Source organism: Acinonyx jubatus, chromosome A1, assembly GCF_027475565.1.
Source record: "Acinonyx jubatus isolate Ajub_Pintada_27869175 chromosome A1, VMU_Ajub_asm_v1.0, whole genome shotgun sequence".
Lineage (NCBI taxonomy): Eukaryota > Metazoa > Chordata > Mammalia > Carnivora > Felidae > Acinonyx > Acinonyx jubatus.
The window spans coordinates 123025763-123046725 of record NC_069380.1 but is presented as its reverse complement, the minus strand read 5'-3'; the positions used below and the strand labels follow the sequence as shown (position 1 = coordinate 123046725).

The 20963-nt window shown below is 39.1% G+C and overlaps 1 protein-coding gene across 4 annotated transcripts in view; it reads left to right on the top strand.

Moving 5' to 3' along the window:
* Positions 1-20963, top strand: part of ANKRD55 (ankyrin repeat domain 55) — a 173519-nt gene that overhangs the window by 74858 nt on the left and 77698 nt on the right. For 3 of the 4 annotated variants that reach the window (XM_027041782.2, XM_015072562.3, XM_027041775.2), the window contains exon 2: positions 4440-4530. In XM_027041782.2, coding sequence (XP_026897583.1) covers positions 4473-4530 — 58 coding nt within the window. In that variant the 5' untranslated portion in view covers positions 4440-4472. Of the gene's footprint in view, positions 1-4439; positions 4531-15014; positions 17395-20963 lie in introns of those variants that run through there. The other variant, XM_053223069.1, reaches the window with a different exon arrangement.

Below are 20963 nucleotides of genomic sequence, written 5' to 3'. Positions count from 1 at the left end.
GCCTGCTTCAGATTCTGTGTCTCCCTCTCTGTCTCTGCCCCTCCCCTGCTCATGCTCTGTCTCTCTCTGTCTCTCAATATAAATAAATGTTAAAAAAATTTTTTTTTTAAAGAAGAAGCATTGCTTTAGCCTACAACAATCATATTGGGGCTTTCATGTGTCACGTTGTATGTTGTTTTTGCAGTTGGCAGTGACTGGCACTGATACAATATAGTCTATCATATCCCATCCTCTTTGTAGCTGATAGTGGTACAGTCTGTGGTCACAAAACACAGCAGCTTTACAGAGTGAGACTTGGCCTCGTTAGCAACTATTCTGAGCAAAGAACCACAGGCTTCTCTCCCATTAACCTGCTTCATAACCTCAAATTTTGTTTTTCTAATTCTACAAGAAACTTTGGAGAGCCAAGTCCAACTAGATTCCTCACAAGGATTTCCTCTCAGAAAAAATAATGCAAAGAAAAGTAAGTTCTAAACACTTGAGAGTCTGTCAGGAAGTGGTGGGGAGGAGTGAGCTTGCCAGAGCCAGACCTCTCTGACATGCTAACTTAATTCAAACCACAGGACTTCATTTGAACTTGGCCAATCATTCCTGAGTTGAAAATAGAAGGAAAGGATCTGTGGCCAAAGTTAGAACTTTTAAAAAGAGTTTTGAGGTGTTCAGTAAATTTACCATCCACACATTTAAAAAGCATCGTGGATTGAGTTTCTATTATGTTTTGTTTTCTGTGTTTTCCCAAACCATCAGGTTACTGAGGAAATGGCCACAACCCAGATGCATTTAAAGGTAAATCCCCACAGTTTCCAGTTGATATGGAAGTCTAGAAATAAAACAAATACAATTCGGAGAAAGAAAATTTCAAAAAATATCTATTTGGGATTTTAAAATAAAGGCAAAAATTATTCTAATCTGTGGACATCTATTGTAATATTAGTGCTCATGGTGAGAGGCAGGGTAAAAAACCCTTAGCATTTTTCATCTGGCCAAAGTAGGGTAGCAAACCTGCCTATTAGAGAGCCAAAGAGCAGCATTATTCATCAGCATAGGATAGAAGGAAGAACATTCTGTCTGCCCAGATATGGGGAGGGTTACTGTGTTCTTACAGAAGGTGGTCATTCAGAGATATTTCTTCAGGCTTCTAGTGATCCAAGGACTCTGAGGTGCTGGGAGGCCACAAAAGGTAGTCTCCTAAATCATCCCTAAACTGAAAGATTCTTATGAATGGGGACCACATACCTAGTTTGGTCAGCACCATGCCCCCAGCACCAACACTACTGCCTGGAACATAATTAGTATTCATTAAATACATATCATGTGATGGATGGATGGATGAATGAATAAAGCCATTGCTCCAGATTAAAGTCAGCATGTTAGAAATGCCTGATAAATACTCCCCAAGTTGCTATCATGATATGCATGAAGGTAAAAGTTTACAGTAGCCTGGAAAACTAAGATAAAAGGAAAACATAGGGCAAAGTCAGAAATGGGGATGTCTGCACTAAGTAGGAATGGAACTGTGCAGACTGGGAAGGGGACAGGAGGAGCACCCACTGTTGGAAGTCTCCATTGTCTAATTCACCATTTTACCAAAGGCTGGATTTGTCCATTTGGGCATTTAACATTTAACATTTAACAAAAATCAGTATCTGTTACTGGCAGCTCTGAGTGTAGCACTCTTTTGGCACTGCGGGAGACAAAAGACCTATCCTTCAGCTCAAACCTTCTGGGAACTTAGAATTGAGTTGTGAATGTAAGTCTAACATGATCATATAACAAATTTTTAAAAACACATTGCAAAATATCAGTAATTTATGATTAAGTTCCAGATAAGGTAATGAATGTTAAATGGTCAGACGTCTTTGTGAAAGGAGATCTATTTCAAGTTCTAAGAGTCCCTGTACACACTAATCACTAAATGTTTATGTAAGTGGATGAGTGTTAAAACGTACAAGTTATAAGATCAAAGCAACATGAAAACTGTTTTAAGAATAATGTGTATAGGGGTGTCTGGGTGGCTCAGTCGGTTAGGTGTCCAACTTTGGCTTAGGTCATGATCTTACAGTCTGTGGGTTCGAGCCCCACATTGGGCTCTGTGCTGACAGCTCTGAACCTGGAGCCTGCTTTGGATTCTGTGTCCCCCTCTCTTTCTGCCCCTTCCCCGCTCATTCTCTGTCTCAAAAATAAATAAACATTAAAAAAATTGTTTTTAAGAATAATGTGTATATACGTATACAAAGTATATACCATATTTTATACGGAGAAAGTTCATATTGCTGCTTCATGAAATGAGTGGATACAATATAATGCACCCAAGAGTGTTAAGTTGTTTGAGTGTGGAGACCTTGCTCATGCCTGCATCATCAGAACCTACAGAGATGACCGGAGTGCACTAATCCTTCCATAGGAATTGATGAATCAATGAGCAAATGAATGAAAAGGAAATTAATCTAAATTTGAGGTAGGTCATTTAGGCAAGCGTGAGCCAGCTTTCCTTAGCTAGTATGAGTCACTTTCTTCACCAGTCCACTGAGCCTTCTCACTTTGGCTTTCATGGCTAATGCAAAAAAAAAAAACAAAACAAAAAAAAAAACAAAAAAAAAAACAACCCCACAGCATTGGGAAATTTGAGAGACTTATCTATGGAGCACATTTTGCATAATGATTTATAAGAAGTAGTTCCTGCCTGTGTTTTAAATAAAAAGAACACAGGGCATCTTGGGGAGAGGGACTGACATAGGAAAGGTAAATGAGTAGCAATATTGTCACAGGGAATTGAGACCAGACAATGTGTTTAATAGAAAATGAATGATGAGGCAGTGAGAAAATATAAGAAGGAAGAGATAAGAAAGAACCTTTTCTATTGGGGCGCTTGGGTGACTCAGTCAGTTAAGCATCGAACTCTTCATTTTAGCTCAGGTCATGATCTTACAGTTCATGGGATCGAGCCTTGTGTAATGGCCCCTTGCCTGCTTGGGATTCTCACTCCCTCTCTCTGCCTCTCCCCCATCCCCTTGCTCTCTCTCAAAAACAAACAAACAAACAAACAAACAAACAAAATTTTTAAAAACAAAGTAGTTTTTCTATGAAAGAACACATATCATAAATTATATGTCCTTATCAAAACAAGTTGTGGTCATATATGAAGAAAAATGGCTTCTATTTTCATTTCCACATTCACACAAAGTTAAAAAGAAAACAGTTATTACCATTTTCAACAGCCTTGATGACAGCATTTGCTATATGGCTGGTTAACTTGAATGTAGAGCTTTGTTAGTTTGCTTTGAATTGTATCAAATTTATAATGACAAATATAAAATAATAGACATTAATTATAATATGACTAAAAATACAAAGGTAGATGGAGTTAGAAACCTGCTACTTTAATTGCAATCCCCTGAGGTAACCAGTATTAATGGTTTGTTGTGTATCTTTCTACATCTTCCTTGATGTTCCCTAGAATATATATATATATTTACATACACAGTGGGTAGTTATTGTATTTATAAAAATATGAACAAATGAAATATATAAGCTTTTTCTTCATTTAACAATAGATTAGAGACCTCCTACCAGATGAATATATAGAGAGATTTTCTCACGTTTTTAAATGTAGAGTATGAATTTACTACCATTTGTTCAACTATTCCTCAGTGGTGTACATTCTGGTATTTTCAGGGTTTTTTCAACCACATTAATACTGCACTGAATGCCCTTGTGATTGCAGACTGTTTTAATTTCATTGTCATGGGTGTCTGAGCCTTGAAATCTCACCTTTCAAACGCCACTTGCTTCCCCTCATCCTCCCTGTCATTTGGAGCATGAAGCCGAAGAGAGACTGCAGATGAGCTATGAAAGCCGATAACCACTCCATACAGCACATGGCCAGCAGCTTCCTGCTACACTATTTACGTCCTATTCCATTGAGATGGCACTCTCCGCTCACATGACCCAAATGCAGCTCTCACTCCACCAAGAACACAGCTGAATCCAACTGCATTGGCAGCTCTGCACATGCTCCGTCTGGCCCTGTGAATCCTCACTCACCCATTGAGATTTCTTTTGGTTTAAAGCAACATTCCAGCTGCTGAAGCTCCGTTGACCTCCAGTGTTTTCCTGGCTCAGATCCAAGGCAGGTGGCCCCCTGCAAATTGTATTTTTTTTAGAGTTTGAGCTTTTTCGTTTTTTTTGTTGGGGGTTGAAAGGTGTATAATAATTACCCACAAGCATAGCTGATGAATGAAGCCACAAGAAGTAACTCCTTTCCTGGCAGGTATCACAGGAATAACATTCGCCTATTGCCATCATTTGCCTCGACAACAACCTGCAGCTCTAATGCACGTTTAATTCTCAAACAGGAGTTTTGGCAAGTGATGCTGTATCTGACTGATGTGTTGACTGTAACATGTGAGATGGTGGGTTTTTTTTTTCTCTCTCTCTAGAAACCTGGATGCTTTTTGCCATTCTGATGGTAAATGATGAGACAGGCAACCATGGATTTCAGCACTCCATCTGTGTTTGACCAGCAAAAAGGTAAAAATGCTGCTTTAATACCTCCTTTGGTTCTTCATATCTTTAGTTCAGTGGTAGAGATTCTGCAATTCTGAGGGGGAAAAGAGTAGTGTGTGTGTGTGTGTGTGTGTGTGTGTGTGTGTAATATGAAAGAGGATTTCACATAGAAAACAAATCTGTTTTACATGTGCACTTCTTGTTTGATAAGCATTTGGAAATGAAAAATAAGCTTATGGTCTGTTTGTCTTGTTAAAGTATTCCTATGTACAAATTTTAAAAATTGGGTTTCAAACACAACCAGCTATTTCAGATACAATCATCTTTATTCTCATTAGTTTATTTTCAAGTCTTTAAAAACTATATTATAGTAACTAATATAAAAAGAACAAATCACATGTCTCTTTTCATTCTATTAACTCAATATCTCATTGCCACAGTTCCATAGATACTTCTTGATTTCCTTTTAGGAATAGATGTTACCTAGATTTATACTATAGTTGATAGAATATCTCATCCGTGGTTGTGGTGTGATTTAACACTATGTTATTTGTAATGACAGGATATATCTTTCCTACTCATAATTTGCCGAGTGGAGGTCATTTTCCACATGAAAAGATTGCTATGGAATCAGCCCCATCCTCATAAAAAGCATGTATTCAGCAGTACAGTTTATGTGTATACATTTTGCATATGAATTGTGTACATATACATAATACCTTTGTGTAATTATGCATCTTTTCTATATATGCACAGGAAATTTCCACTCTGTAAATGTAATAAATATTTTTTAGAATATTTAAAAAAAAACTGACATCTAAACCATTTTTTGTAGCCTGTGAATATTCTTCAGGACCCTAAAGTTCTTTGGTCATTTGCTCCTAGTTTTGGCTCCAACATGAAAAAGATGATTTGTAAAAGCTCATTAAGAAAATCCATTGCGTCTTTCTTTTTCCCTTGTCCTGCTCTAGGCCGTAGTGTGTTTATTACCCTTCATGCTGTATCTGTTTCATGGGTGAATTATTTTAGCTCAGTGCTTTCTCAAATATTAGATTTACTTTTAGATCTCTGAGTCACTATATGTACAGATGTATATATAAAGAGAGATAGTTCTCCACTTCTTAACTCATTTTGAATTGCATGTATGTGTCCCTTCAGAATATGCTGGTTCACATGGTGTTTGATGATGAACACCATAGGGAAAATGATTGTTAAAGCTGTGCCTACCACCATCCCCTCCCCTTGGTACATTTTGTACCACTGAAGACAATCAGCAAAAATGAAAGTCTGCCTAAATCCAAAGACCTCATACTAGCTAAAAAATGACATTGTTGAGCTATGCAATCCAAAGGGGAACACAACGAGTTTATTTTTTTTGAGACTAATCTGAGGAAGCTGGAATTGACTGTGAAGAGGTGGCCCTTCATAATGAATTCATCTGTTCCAGTGTTGTGTTCTCTTACAGGCTTGAGCCCAAAACGTAGTTAACTAGTTAACATATTAATTTGTCATATTTATTTTCTTACAGCACCTTTCATGTGAGCAATTCACAGCATTTCGTCCACCCCACACCTGACTCCCTCATGAAAGTTCACCTTCTCCCTGCCATCTCTATCTCTATTTCTCAATCCTTTCTAGAGGTGCTGAAATATGGTTGAAATAGCGTAGGTTGGAACGGCAGATCTACTTCTTAGCTGTGTGACCTTAGAAAGCTACCTGACCTCTCTGGGCCTTACTTTCCTCAGCAATAAAATGGAGGAAATAATGTTTGCTTCGCAAGGCTGTTGTGAGAATATAAAATAATACATAAAAAGCACCAATCACATTGCCTAATGTGCCATAAGTACTTTAAAATTGTGGCTGCCTTTGTTATTCCTGTTTTAATTGCTACCTTGGACTATGAGTTCCTCAAATGTGAAAGGCTCTTCCCTTCTCTACCTCCAGCTTGAATTTAGCAGTCCTCAGAACAAACAAGAGCTTAGTTAATACTAGTTGACTAGAAAACATTAAATTTTTTTTCAGTATTCCAGGGTACTATTTAGAGCAATCCCCTAAAATAAAAATTAATTAGATGATACCTGAGTAGTTCTATTATCACATTAACCCTTCCATCCTCTTAAAAGCATGAAAGGCCATAATGGTTTAGACCATTACATAGCTTTTACATGCCATTATGGTATATTGTTGGGCAAACCACAGAAGAGTGATTTTCTCCCCAAATGTGGGCTTTATTCAAGGGCTTTCCATGAATTCTGAATATTTGGGAAATCAAAATTCTAGTAGCCCTGGATTTCTGTGGAAATGTTGAGAAAAGAAATGATCTGGAAGGATCTCAGAAGTCATGTAATCTATTGGTTCTCACACTCAGCCACACATAAGAATCACATGGACAGGTTTGGAAAATGCTGATGCCTAGTTCTCCAGTATAATTAGTGTTGGGGGGAGGCCTGGAGCTCCCCAGGAAGATCTCACATACAAGGATTGAGAATCATTCATCCAACCCATTGGCCTAACATCTCAGATGGGAAGAGGGAAGCACAGAGAGGTGAAAAGGTGGGGCATGTTTGTACTAATAACACCCAGCTAGTGAGTCATAGAAGGGCCTGAGACCCAGATATTCTCTATCCAGACATCAGAACATTGAGAAACATTCTTTTCATGGGTGGTCTGTGGCCCCAATAGCTGCTATGGAATGGTTGCAGGGCTCAGACAGCTCTGGTTTATGGTTTCACAGGGAATGATTAGCATTGTGCACTTGAAAAAAATATGACACAGAATGACCTTCAGGGGTCAAATGATGTGGATGTGTTAAGTCTGAATCCCTTCAGTGGCATTTTTCTAGATTTCTCTTTAGTAGAGGTAACAAGGCATCCTTATGCTAGGGGTTCAGGGACATATATATGGCCCTTACTCATGTTATGTCTCAGTTTTCTTCCCATTTGCATGAACCTGGACAAATCAATCTCCTAGTCTGTGAAATGTGCAGGGTTGCTGGGAGGCTTAAACACCCAGTTATCTGGCTACGGGAACGAGAGTCGTTTCTGGTTTGCTTTCTGAAATTGTGACGCAGGAAGCCTAGGTCTTCAGAGCTCTCCACTCCTGCTTTGTGCTTTTTGCTTTCACCATAGCAACACTGTTTCTCGTCCCACGTGTTCCTCCTGGCTGTCTTCCCTGTCAGAGCCCACATGCAGGAAAGGACCTGTAGTAAAATCATTTACTATGGAACACAAAGCTTCCTACTGCAGTGGAGATGTTATATAACAGAAGATATTTGCATTTTAAGCTTTGTCTCTAATTGTGGAAAGAAAAGGTTTGCTATGCCCAAAGGAGGAACCTAAGGCCTCAGAGAGGATGGGAGCTGGATGAGTGGTCCCAAGGGTCTCTCCACACCCTGCCCTGCCCAGGGTCTAGACGAAATTGTGTTTCATGAGCATTGTGTTTGTGGGCACCTGAGGGGGCATGGCCCACCCTGCAGGCTCTACTGATAGAGTTGCTGAGAGAACAAGAGGAGGGCCAAATTCTCCAGTGCAGATTGAATCACTGCAGTAGTGTCCTAGGGCTGCATGACAAAGCACCACAAGCTGGGTGGCTTAAAACAACAGAAATGTATTTTCTCACAGTTCTGGAGGCCAGTGTATGAGATTAAAATGTCAGCACCTGCTCCTTCTGGACTCTCCAGGGAAGAATCCTCCCTTGCCTCTTCCAGCTTCTTGCTGCTTGTGGCCTCCACTCCAGTCTACACCCCTGTCTTCACATCACCTTGTTCTCTGTGTGTGTCTGTCTCAGAAATGCCTCTGCCTCTCTCTCATAGTTACAATGGATTACCCACATAATCTAGGATAAATCTCTACTCTCAACGTCTTTTAACTTGATCACATCTTTTGACATACGAGGTGATATCCACCCTTTTGTCATACACGGTAAAATTCACAGGTTTCAGGGATTTACGATATGGATGTATCTTCAGGGACACCATTCAGCCTGTTACGTGGCATGAACAGATATCAAATCTCAAGTCCCTTGTCAGAAAGTATTATGACTGGGGTTTTGGGAAAACCCATTCTTATTGAAACTAGAGAGAAATTTGGCATTTGGAAGGGAAGATAGAAAGGGCATCTACTTGGAGCAGACTCTGTGCAGGCATTTTACATGGATTACATTTGATGAGAACAAATGTCAACTGAGCACTTAGCAAAGCCAGGCTCTGTGCCATGGACTGTACATAGACTAGCTCGTTTAATCCTCACATCTATCCCACTCTCATGTTCCCACCTTTTACCAATGAGGGAATTTTAAAAGGTTATGACTGACCCAAGGTTACCACATATAAAATGGCAATGCTGAGATTCAAGCTGCTTGACTTCAAAACCCATGTTCTATCTACAACTGTAATCTTCCTTCATCAACCACAAATTTTAATGAAGAAGTAAGAGATTAATGAAAATTCAAATTAATGAGGCACCTAGGTGGCTCAGTCAGTTAAGCATCTGGCTCTTAACTTCGGCTCAAGCCATGATCTTGCAGTTTGTGGGCTCCACAAACTGCAAACCCCACATCGGGGTCTGCGCTGACAGTGTAGATCCTACTTAGGATTCTTTCTCTCTCCCACTCTCTCTGCCCCTCCCTGGCTCACGTGCTCTATCTCCCTCTCTCAAAATAAATAAATAAACTTTAAAAAATTAAAATTAATGAAGCGTGTATTTTCACAATCAAGCTGTTCTTCCATTGTGTTGTGGATTTTTAAAGCTCCCACACACAGACGTGAGGGTTTTAATTTCCAACATTTCATCCAAAATGGAAGCAGTAAACAAAAAGAATTTAGAGTGTAACAAATTTGCACTTTGCTGAAAAAGCAAAAGTGAAAATTCTGCATGACAACCAGATGCCTCCAAAGGAAGAATAAGCACATTTTTAAAGAGGTTTGGGAAGAGAGCAGAGAGAGGCAGGCAAAGGAGACAAGACAGAGAGGGGAAGATTTCGGCCCAATTGATGATTTTAGGGTAAAAAACCTAAATGCATACCTAGAATGAAACCCAGGAACACTGAGGGGGAATTCTGTGATTAATTTTCAAATTAATTGTCCAGATAAAGTAAGATTAGCTGGAACTCACCAGTCCGCAGGTTTAGAAGCAGACTGCTGTTGCCTCTGGGAAATGTTTAGCCTTCTCCCTCATTTGGTGAAGAAAGAGGAGCAGAGGGAAACAGAGATGAAAGACTTTTTTCTGGTCTTGTGGCCCACTCAAGATCAAGTTTTCTGGAAGTCTGTCCCTCACCCTTCTCTGCTTCACTGCTGTCAATTTGGCACAGGAACCTCCCTCCCATCAACCAACTCCTGGGAAAGGTTGTGACAAACCCATCCACTCCTGGCTCCTCTTGTGAACCTAGCTAGAGGAAAGCCTTGACTAATCTTACCCAAATAATTACCATTCACAGCCTTTGAGAGCCATGAAATGCAAGTGATTCAGTGGGTTGGGGATTAGGAGAGTGGTGTCCTCAGTATTCTCCGTCACAGGACAGCCCTACTGTTCTAGGGAATGGGGCCTTTTACCCTAGTATGCATCCCAAGAGGGAGCATCCAGGAGTGGTAGCCACAGAGAATGAAGGTACACTGGTCCCTTAGGTCTCCTGCATCAACCCTTATGTTATGTCCACAGCTTAGCCAGATCAACTTCAGGAGGCAAACCCTCTTTTCAGCCCCTTGTCCAAAAGTCAGCTGGGTCACTACAGTGAGCTTTTCCTACCATCTCTATCCATTAACTCCACATTTCCTTAGCAACTATTAAGCAATTGTGTTGGGTAATGATATTCATGTATTTTCTCTTTGATGCAATTATTTGGATGCAAGGATATTTTAATGGAATCTGAAAGAAAATTTACTAAGCATGTAGCTATTTTTATTGCCAAACAAGTATGAAACAAACATCTTACCCATCCCCAAATTTGAGACAAGGTGAGAAGAGGGTCTAGAGGCACTTACATACAATATTGGTGTAAAAGATGTGTAGAGATATATACCATCTTGCAGAAAGACCCCATCCTACCAGAAGTCATGTTTAGCACTTGTAACTATGAGGAAGGAAGCCTGTCAGTCAGTGCAAAATGTTTGCTGATTCTGAGAATCCACTTATGTCAAGAATGATCTACATCTCAGCTTTTCTGATTTATCTCTGAAAATCATGGTGGTTTTAACTAACACTAACTTTGAACTTATATATAGATATGTGTGCTTAATAAGGGTCTTTAGTTTGTTTTCTCTTTGTAAAATTTAAAAAATGTAATTTGTGCATTGATAATCTTGTTTTATTGGCTCTATTGGGGAGGAAGAAAAGGGAAGATTCCTTTCACACAGGAAGTATTTCTATCTCTAAATGTTCCTCAGAGTTTTAAAATACACATGTAAAATATTTAATAGCATGCTAATCCTTTTTAAACTTTTTGTTTGAAAATAATTTCAAACTTAAATCTTGTAAAAATGGCATAAAAGAACACTTGACTATCTTTTACTCAGATTCATCTGACATTAATATTTTGCCCCTTTTGCCTTTTTGTTGGCTTTCTTCTGTCTGTGTCTCTATGTCCCACATTGCTCTCTCTGCCTCTATGTATATGTTTATATATGCATGTGTGTGTGTGTGTGTGTACTTTTATCTAATCTGTCTGCATTCCAATTTTGTCTACTGAGCTAGTAACATCTTTCATAGCATTTCTTCCAGTACTTGATCCAGTCTAGGATGACGTATTATATTTAGTTGTCATGTGTCTTTATTCACTTTTCTTCTGGAACATTTCTGCACAGTTTTTTTGTCTTTTATGGCATCGACATTTTGAAATTATAGCCTTTCTCTGTCTCTTTTAATACTGAGTTCCTCCTTTTGGGTTTGTCTGTTGCTCCCTCATGACTAGATTTAGATATATACATTCCCAGACAGAGTACCACATGGGTGATGTCTTCATCTCAGGCTATCACAATATCACTTAACTCTTTTCAAATTCATTTCAAATCTTTCAAATCATTTCAAATCTTTTCAAATTTGAGATGAATGGTGTTGCCTTATTAGTTATCAACCAGTCCTTACAATGTTTTTTTTAACATACTGTTTTCTTTCTTATTGTGAAATCAATACCACTTTTTTCAAAATAGTCAAACAATACAAAAAGGATTTGAGCATAAAAAATGTATTCTAGCAATACGCATGTTGTATAACTAGCAAATGGCTCTGTTCTTCAGTCTATGAGCCCAGCCTGTCTCCAGCTTCTCAGCCACCAAGATGGACTCATCGTAACTCACCCCCCATGCCAGGGCTGGGGAGTAGATTACAAAGGGAAATAGAGGAGATCAGGCCAAGAATATTAACCAGTATCATTAACCGGTCACAAGAGGAGCAGTAACTGGGGGCGCCTGGATGGCGCAGTCGGTTAAGCGTCCGACTTCAGCCAGGTCACAATCTCGCGGTCCGTGAGTTCGAGCCCCATGTCAGGCTCTGGGCTGATGGCTCAGAGCCTGGAGCCTGTTTCCGATTCTGTGTCTCCCTCTCTCTCTGCCCCTCCCTCGTTCATGCTCTGTCTCTGTCTGTCCCCAAAAAAATAAACGTTGAAAAAAAAAATTAAAAAAAAAAAAAAGAAGAGCAGTAACTGGTTTATTAAACAGCTCCCACATGCCAGGCACTGTGCTAAACTCTTCACTCCTATTATGTCACTTGATCCTCAACACAGCCTATGAGATATGTTCCATCTCTAGACTGTCTGAGGTTACATGACTTGCCCAAGGCCACATAGGGCAAGGGCAAAACTGTCATTTTAACTCCAGCTTCTGACACCCAAGCCCCCTCACACTCCTTTTTACCAAAAGTTATACTTTGCAGGTTCTGATAGCCCACCCACCTACCCCTTCATGACTCCTAGCACGAGAAGGAAAAGAAAGGCAATGGCACCTCAAGCAGGACTGGTGGGAGCTGACAGCCACTGAGGTGGTTCCCCAGGCTGAACTTCCAGTTGCAGTGAACTGTGCCCAGTGGGCTCTACTCACTGTGACAGCCTGACCTCTTCTAAGGTAGCGATGGATTCAGTCTCCATGGCAGACTTCCTTTGGAGGAGAGAAGAGCACCAGCATCCTAGAAGGAGGGGTCAGTGGCGAAAAGGTTGGGGTTACACTGGAATGTGACCTGTGAAGCTGATGTGATAGAAGCTGAGCATTTGCAAAGTCAGGGCTTGGGTTCCATCACAGAAGCTTCAGAAGCCAGATTCTTTATCATATTCCTATTCAGCACATTTGTTCTGTGCAGCAACCTGATGTTTCTCCAAAAGACAGTTCAGGGAGGCCAGCCCTATAAACAAGGTCACACATAAACAGCATTTGATAAAAAGAAAAAAAGAATTATTTTAACATTGATATCCTATGCTGTGATAATAACCTTGACACCATTTCTTTGTTCTCTAACTCACCACAGTAAATCAAAACACAGTCTGCGGTTTTATTTTTTTAAGTTTATTATTTATTTTGAGAGAGAGTGCAAGCAAGAGGGGGAGCAAGAGAGGTAGAGATAGAGAGACTCCCAAGCAGGCTCAATACCGTCAGCACAGAGCTCAGATCTCAGGAACCATGAGATCATGTCCTGAGCCGAAATCAAGAATCGGATGCTTAACTGACTGAGCTACCCAGGTACCCCACGTATGCTGTTAAAAAAAAAAAATCTTATTTTTAAGAACTGTGAGAGGGACACCTGAAATTCATCTGAATTGACGCTTTTATCCTTCTGATTACTTAGTGCCATCCAAAAATGGTGTTCTAGAGTTTTGGCCATAACTTGGCTGACTCAGCATGACCACTGAATATAGAGAGGAGCAGAGATAGGCTCACAGGCATCTGGTTTCAGGCAGTCAGAGCAGAAACCAATTTCAGGATGGATCCTGGAAGTGTTATGACTGAGAATAGTAGTACTATTTGGAATTGGAAGGAACATCAGTGAGTGTTGAATCCAACTCCCTTACTTTTTATATGTGAAAACTGAGACATCGAGGTATTGATGGGGATACAGTATAATGTTGTAATGGCCACTGGAGCCAAACCGAATGGTTCAAGGCCAGTGCCACCACTTAGTGCGTGACCCAGCTAACATCTCTACAGCTCGCTTTCCTTGTAAAGCCTTGTAAACTAAGATGAGGCTACTACAAAGGATTGCTTATATAGATTGACTTAATACATACAAAGCACCTGCAACCATGCCTGGCTCATAGTAATCATTCAGTGAGTGCTAGTGTTGCTTATAAGACTGTTTTAAAGATGATTGCAACAAGGATTGTTATAAAGATTTAATGAAGTAATACATACAAAGCAGTTGGAACTACTAATGGCCCAGAGTAATCACTCAGTGAGTGCTAATGGTTCTTACAAATGACTCACATAAGGTTACATGGACAACTGGTCTTCCCAGGTCAAGAGAACCTCTTACCCTTCAAGTTGACTCCTCCTTGGTAATGAATATGTGGCAGAGCACCACTGTTTTTGGTGGAAATTGAAAGGGACAAGATTTTCTCGGGCAGGAAAACCAAGAAGGAAATGAATTCTCCAGGAAAGCTCACATAGCTTGGAATACTTCTACTTTCCCTGTCCTCTGTTTCTGGTGTTCTGTCCTCTAAGACTTGCCTTCCAGATAAAACTCTTCTCTTTGCTCAAAAGCCACTCTGTCAGATTCACTCTCTATGCTGGTGCCAGGCAGGTTTCTGGGCTCTCTACCCAGTTCTAGAAAATCTATCTGGGTTTGAGGCAGAGCCTCATTTGTTTAATAGTTTCATAATGTTTTACTCTTTGATAGAGCAAAACTCCCTCAGTACTCTTCTTTTTTTTCAGTTTTATTGGATAATCTTACTCATTTTTGTTGACTTTTTTAAAAAAAATGTTTATTTGTTGAGAGAGTGAGAGAGAGTGGGGGAGCAGAGACAGAGAAAGAGGGATAGAGAGAATCCCAAGCAGGCTCCGTGTTGTCAGCACACAGCCAGACGCAGGGCTGGATTCATGAACCGTGCGATCATGACATGAGCCAAAATCAAGAGTCAGACACTTAACCGACTGAGCCACCCTTTGTTTTGTTTGTTTTTGCTTTTGGAAGATATTACATTCATACATGTTTAAGGTATAAAACAATATCCAATGAAAAATCTCCCACCCCTGCCAAACTCTCTAGCCATCCAATTCCCCTTGCTGGAAGCAAATCAATTTAAGCAGTTTCTTAAGTATTTTTCCAGAGAGATTCTAGGTATAGATAAGCAAATAGTTAAATATATTCTCTTTTTCTTCTTTAAAGCATAAACTTATCCATTTGTTTTCACAAATGAAAAGTAGTAGTATTTCCCTGAACCCCATCCCCTAAAAACCTATTGAAACTTAAAAAAAAATTTTTTTTAAGGAGTGCCTGGGCGGCTCACTTGGTTGAGTGCCCGACTTGGGCTCAGGTCATGTTCTCATGGTTCATGGGTTCAAGCCCTGCGATGGGCTCTGTGCTGACAGCTCAGAGCCTGGAGCCTGCTTCAGATTCTGTGTCTCCTTCTCTCTCTGCCCCTCCCCTGCTTGTGTGCTCTCTCTCTCTGTCTCTCAAAAACAAATAAATGTAAAAAAAATTTTTTTTTAATTTTTTTAAGTTTATTTATTTATTTTGAGAGAGATAAAGACGGTACAAATGGAGGAGGGGCTGATAGAGAGAGGGAGAGAGACAGAATCCCAAGCAGGTTGCCATACTGCCAGCACAGAGCCTGATGTGGTGCTCGAACCCACAAAGCCCTAATATCATGACCTGAACCAAAACTAAGAGTCAGACGCTTAACTGACTGAGGCACCCAGTGCCCCAAAAAACTATTGAAACTTTTACTGAAATGACTTTAAATTTACAAATGAATCTGTGTAATAATTAAAATTTATTATACTATTTAGTTGTCCTATCTGGGAATATGGCATGTATCTCTATCAATTCAATTCTTCTGTTACATCATTCAGCAAAATTCTGTAAGTTCTCCTCAATTGGATTCTGAATATTTACTCCTGGGAATTTTTTTGTTTTCAGTGTAAGGAGGAGTCATTTCCTGCTTATATTATTTTATTATAAATTTTTATTTGTAAATTATTTGTAAATTATTACAAATTATTTTATTATAAATTTATTACAAATTTATATTTATTTTTAAACCTCACCAACTTAATCAAATCTTATTACTTCTGTTGTTTTGTCACTAATTTTCTTGTGCCATCCTTGTGCAGAGGTTGAAACTAGATGGACTGTTTTCAAATCCTGCTCTGCCACTTAACAGCTTTGCAACTGTGGGGAAATTATTAAACTCTTCTCTATGCTTCTATTTCTTCATCTGTAAATTGGGATAAATATACTATCTACTTCATAGAATTGTTGAAGCAAATAAATACCTGAATTCAAATGAAACTCTTAGGACAGTAAGGGTGGCTGTGTGGTTCAGTCGGGTAAGCTCTGACTTCAGCTCAGGTCATGATGTCACAGTTCATGGGTTCAAGCACCACGTGGCACTCTGTGCTGACAGCTCAGAGCCTGGAGCCTGCTTCGGATTCTGTGTCTCTCTCTCTCCCTGGCCTTTCTCCGCTCGTGCTCTCTCTCTCTCTCTCTCTCAAAATTAAATAAACATTAAAAATTTAAAAAAAAAGAAAGTCTTAGAACAGTATATGGAACATTAGTCATCTGTAAAAGTTAGCTGTTATTAAAATTATGATAATTTTGCTCTCCCTTTGTGATTATTGTATCTTTTTTTTTTGTTTCCTACTTACTGCATTAGGTAAAATTTGTTTTCTTTCTTTCTCTATTGTTTTGCTATTATATATGATGTTTGGAGTTGATTAGAAATAAATGTACTTAATTTAGAATGTAAACTTTTACTCTTAGATATTAAGCATTTTTTAAGTAACAGATATATCAAATTTTATTAAATGCCTGTCTATTCTTTACTTGCATTATCATGTATTTCCCCTTTGTTCAATGGTGTGATATATTTTACTAATTGATAACAAAAATCAAAACATCTTTATAAATGATAAACTGTTTGATTATGATGTATTATTCTTTAAATATCCAATTGAATTTGATTTGGTAGAATTTAAAACCTAGAATTTTGTACTCACAAATTAAATTATTCTGTAGGTGCTTCTCTGTGTGTGTGTGGGTGTGTGTGTGTGTGTCTGTGGGTGTCTGTGTGTGTCTGTGTGTCTGTGTGTTTTAGCAGTTTATGCTGGCCTTAAAAAATAAATCAGGGGGGTACCTGACTGGTCCAGTTGATAGAGCATCCAACTCTTGATCTTGGGTTTGTAAATTCGAGCCCCACATTGAGTGTAGAGACTACTTAAAAAATAAACGTTGCTAAAAAAGAAAAGCGATTAGAAAACTTTCAATCACTTTTCTGTGCATCAGTATGAGAATTATTTGTTCCTTTGTCATATTTATCTTAATATATTAAAAGAATTCAGTCAACCTCACTTTAGAATCTTTATACTATTACTGTTAACTTTAATTGTCTCCCTGGTGTACAAACAGCTCTTCATAGATAACATTTCCAATTTTCAGCAAATGTGTAAATTGTACTTTTGCTACAAATGAGTATAAACTGCAGAATGGTGGCATCTGTCAGGCACAATGCTGAGGCACACAGCTTGTGCAGCAGAGTGGAGAGCCAGGCGCAGGCTCTGTTAGAAAGAATGGAATGTGGAATGACCATCCAGCACCAGAGAAAGGTCACAAGTTCACTGGAATATGTGAGAGCTCTGCCTCCTGAGTGAAAGGGCAGTTATATATAATAGTCCACATGGGTCACAGGGTGGAATCTGAGGCCTGATAGCCTGCAGCCTTTTCTGAGTTTCACCAGCTACCTAGGTGCCTTTGGGTAAGTCACTTTCCTGCCCTAAGCCTCGGTTTCCCCATCTGTAAATGGGAATAATTTGTAGTACCTAGTTCATAAGGTGAAAATTAAATGAGTTGATTTACAGAAAGGGTTTAGTGCAGTGCCTGGTGAATAAGCATAATGTTACTGTTAACCATCATTATGATTGTTCTTCACAGGGTGACAGAGACATGAAGAGCACAATAACAGTGGATAGTATCATAGTGACTGGAGACATTGTTGTGCTGTAGAAGTGGTCGTATAATAGTTTTCACTAACTCTAGGGTTGGTCTGAGCTTTTCAGTTCCTCTGAATAAGCTACCAAAAATTCTAGAATTCAGAACTCTGCTAGAAACATAAAAAAGCTAAGAACCTTTACTGCAGACTGACCACAGGACTCTTTGGAATGTGCCTGAGGTGCACTTTGGCTATCTCCCCAAGTTCATGTGTGCACCACTGCAGAGAGGGCAGTTCTAGGGTTCTGCTTTCCAAGCCACAGTTTCAGTGAACGGAAGGTAGGAAGAGCTTCCTGTAAGGAGTTAATAATGATGTAGTATATGATAAGGTTGCCATTACAAATTACGAAGGAAACAGAAAATTATCCAATAATTGACTCTTTGGGAAAACATTGTAGTATACAAAAATAAAGTTTAGAAATTCTATATTAATTATAGTTAAGTGTTAACTGTTAACATACTTATAAGTCTAAGGTCCCACAACTTCTGACCTCTCTAATGATAAAAGCAATGAAATAAATTTTTAAAATGCAATATCCATGAATTTTGAAGATGTATTTTTCAAGAACCAGCAAAGCACCTGGGAACTTAAGTGGCAAACAGGGAAAATAACTGAAGCCTAGGTAACAGGTGAAAAGCTAGTGTACTTACTGTATATAAAAGTATTGCAAATTAATTAGATAAAGATAAATGCCTTGAAATAATAAGATATAAGGACACCATTAAATGATAAGATGGCCATAAACATATGAAAAAACTTCCTCTCAGGAAGAATAAATAATGGCCATTGAAAATTATATATTATTTTCCATCTTTCACATCAACATTCATTTTTTAAAAATAATAATGTACACTATCATTAAGAAAGATGAAGTGGGGCACCTGGGTGGCTCAGTTGGTTAAGCGTCTGACTTCAGTGCATATAATAACTGAAGTCTCAGGCGCCTGGGTGGCTCAGTCGGTTGAGTGTCCCACTTCGGCTCAGGTCACGATCTCGTGGTTCGTGAGTTCGAGCCCTGCGTCGGGCTCTGGGCTGATGGCTCAGAGCCTGGAGCCTGCTTCCGATTCTGTGTCTCCCTCTCTCTCTGCCCCTCCCTCGTTCATGCTCTGTCTCTCTCTGTCTCAAAAAATAAATAAACGTTAAAAGAAAATTTTTTAAAAAGAAAGATGAAGTGGTGTGCTGTCAAAGCCTGCTTGGGGAGGCCAATTTAAGAAAGAGTCAATGAATTGACTCCCATGTTCACTTCTAGGAATATGTCCACAGCAAATAATCAAAAACATGGAAAAAGATATATATGCAAGAATATCATGGCATTGTTTGGAATAGCTACAGAACCCTCAATTCTCCAAAAAGAAAAAATTTAAATGTCCTATGATAATAAAAGGATCAAATAAATTATGGCTAAGTTCAGTCAATGGGATTTATGCCACATTTTATAAATAACATTTTAAAATCTTACCTTAGGATATGGGAAAACATTTATGATCAAATATTAAATGAAAAGGGGCAAAAATAAAAATTACGTGTATAGCGTAATCTCATTTAATAATGAATAAATAGATATGTGTAAGTGCAGGACTATGCTCACAACTGTTAGTCATTGATTTTGTTACAATATTAAAATACCTCTGTGCCCTCTGATCAATAGGGACCATCCATCCTTCTGTACCAATCATTCCCTAGGAACACAAACACATTACCCACAATTTAGCAGCTAAAAAGTTATAGATCCCACTCCAGCTGTTAGGTCTGCTTCCATTTTGATGGAGGCTCTGATAAACCAGTTGTTAGATACTCTTAATACAGACCTCTTAAAATAGACCCTTGACCTGGTGCCTTATTGCGGAAGGGGAATTCGGGTGGGGAAGGGGAGACAGAGATTCACTTAGTAAATAAGTAACAAAATGCCCTTATTGTTAGCCAAACTCACACTGCCTTAGAAGATCTTTTAGTCATTTTTTTTTTTTAGGTTCTATCATTGTATTCCAACCGTGGAAAGATCACAGTGTGAGAGATTAAAGAGTTGTATGGCTAGCTTGGCCAGCTAGTCCTGTCCCACCAGCAGCCACAGGCATGAAGTCACTGTCCTTATCCCTGAGGCTTAGTACCTCAGGGTGCTATAGCACCTTCTAGGACTTTGTCCCTCCTGGGTTTTTTTTTTTTGCCTCCTGGCCTCACAACTTTTTGGATGTTTTATCCCCTTTGCTTGCTCCTCAGGAGTCTGCCCTCTCATTTATATAGCCTGTGAGTTGGGTTACCACTCATTTTCAGTCATACCCATTTTGAGTGCAGAATGGGAAGCAAGAGACAGTTGAGATTTTGAAGGAGAAGATGGAAAGGGCAGAGGCTCTCACAATTTCTCATTCTGAAGCAACCAGATCCTTCAGGCTCACAGGCTTCTGCTCTTGCTAGCATTTCTCCATACCCCCTCATTACATCATACAGGCAGGTAGAGGAACAGAGGTTCCAGGAAGGAAGAGGTGGGAAGGAAGCCCATTGCGTCACATAAGTTAACTACATACAACACATCAACATCTTAATGGTGATTATCTTTGAGGATGTATTTTCTTCTTTTCATCTGTATTTTGTAGTTTTTATAAAGCAAGAGAATATTATAAATAAAATAACATAAAATGATAGATCAATTGAATCAAAATATCTGGGGATAGCATTTGAACATCAGTTTTTTTTTAAGCTCCCAAGGTGACTCTAATGTTTAGCCAGTGTTGAGATCCAAGGATATAGTCAACCTCTAATTTCACAAAATAGGCAGCTGAACCCAAATAGGTTCACAGTAACACACTTGGATAATATGCTCATTGTTCAAAAAGAGGATTCTTTATGAGATTCAGATTTAAGTGAGAATTCACATCTCTTAGTTACTGAGAAGTCATTTCTGTTGCCACTGTTTTAGATCTCATAATATTAAATGTATCAAGTTCTGATAATACAGTATAAACCAGCCTTACTTTAACCATACATCTATATTTGATAGTTGACAGAAGCTGTTCATTTAACTCCACTTAAAATCCTAGTGATAAGCCTTACAAAATTATTTAAAGGAGAAGACTCCTTCTTTCACTACTTTTCATAACTCTTTTCCCAAGGATTATGAAAAATGAGACTTCAGTTCTTTAATTTATTTTTTATAAATTTTTTTTAACGTTTATTTATTTTTGAGACAGAGAGAGACAGAGCATGAAAGGGGGAGGGGCAGAGAGAGAGCGAGACACAGAATCGGAAGCAGGCTCCAGGCTCTGAGCCATCAGCCCAGAGCCCGACGCAGGGCTCGAACTCACGAACCACGAGATCGTGACCTGAGCCGAAGTGGGACA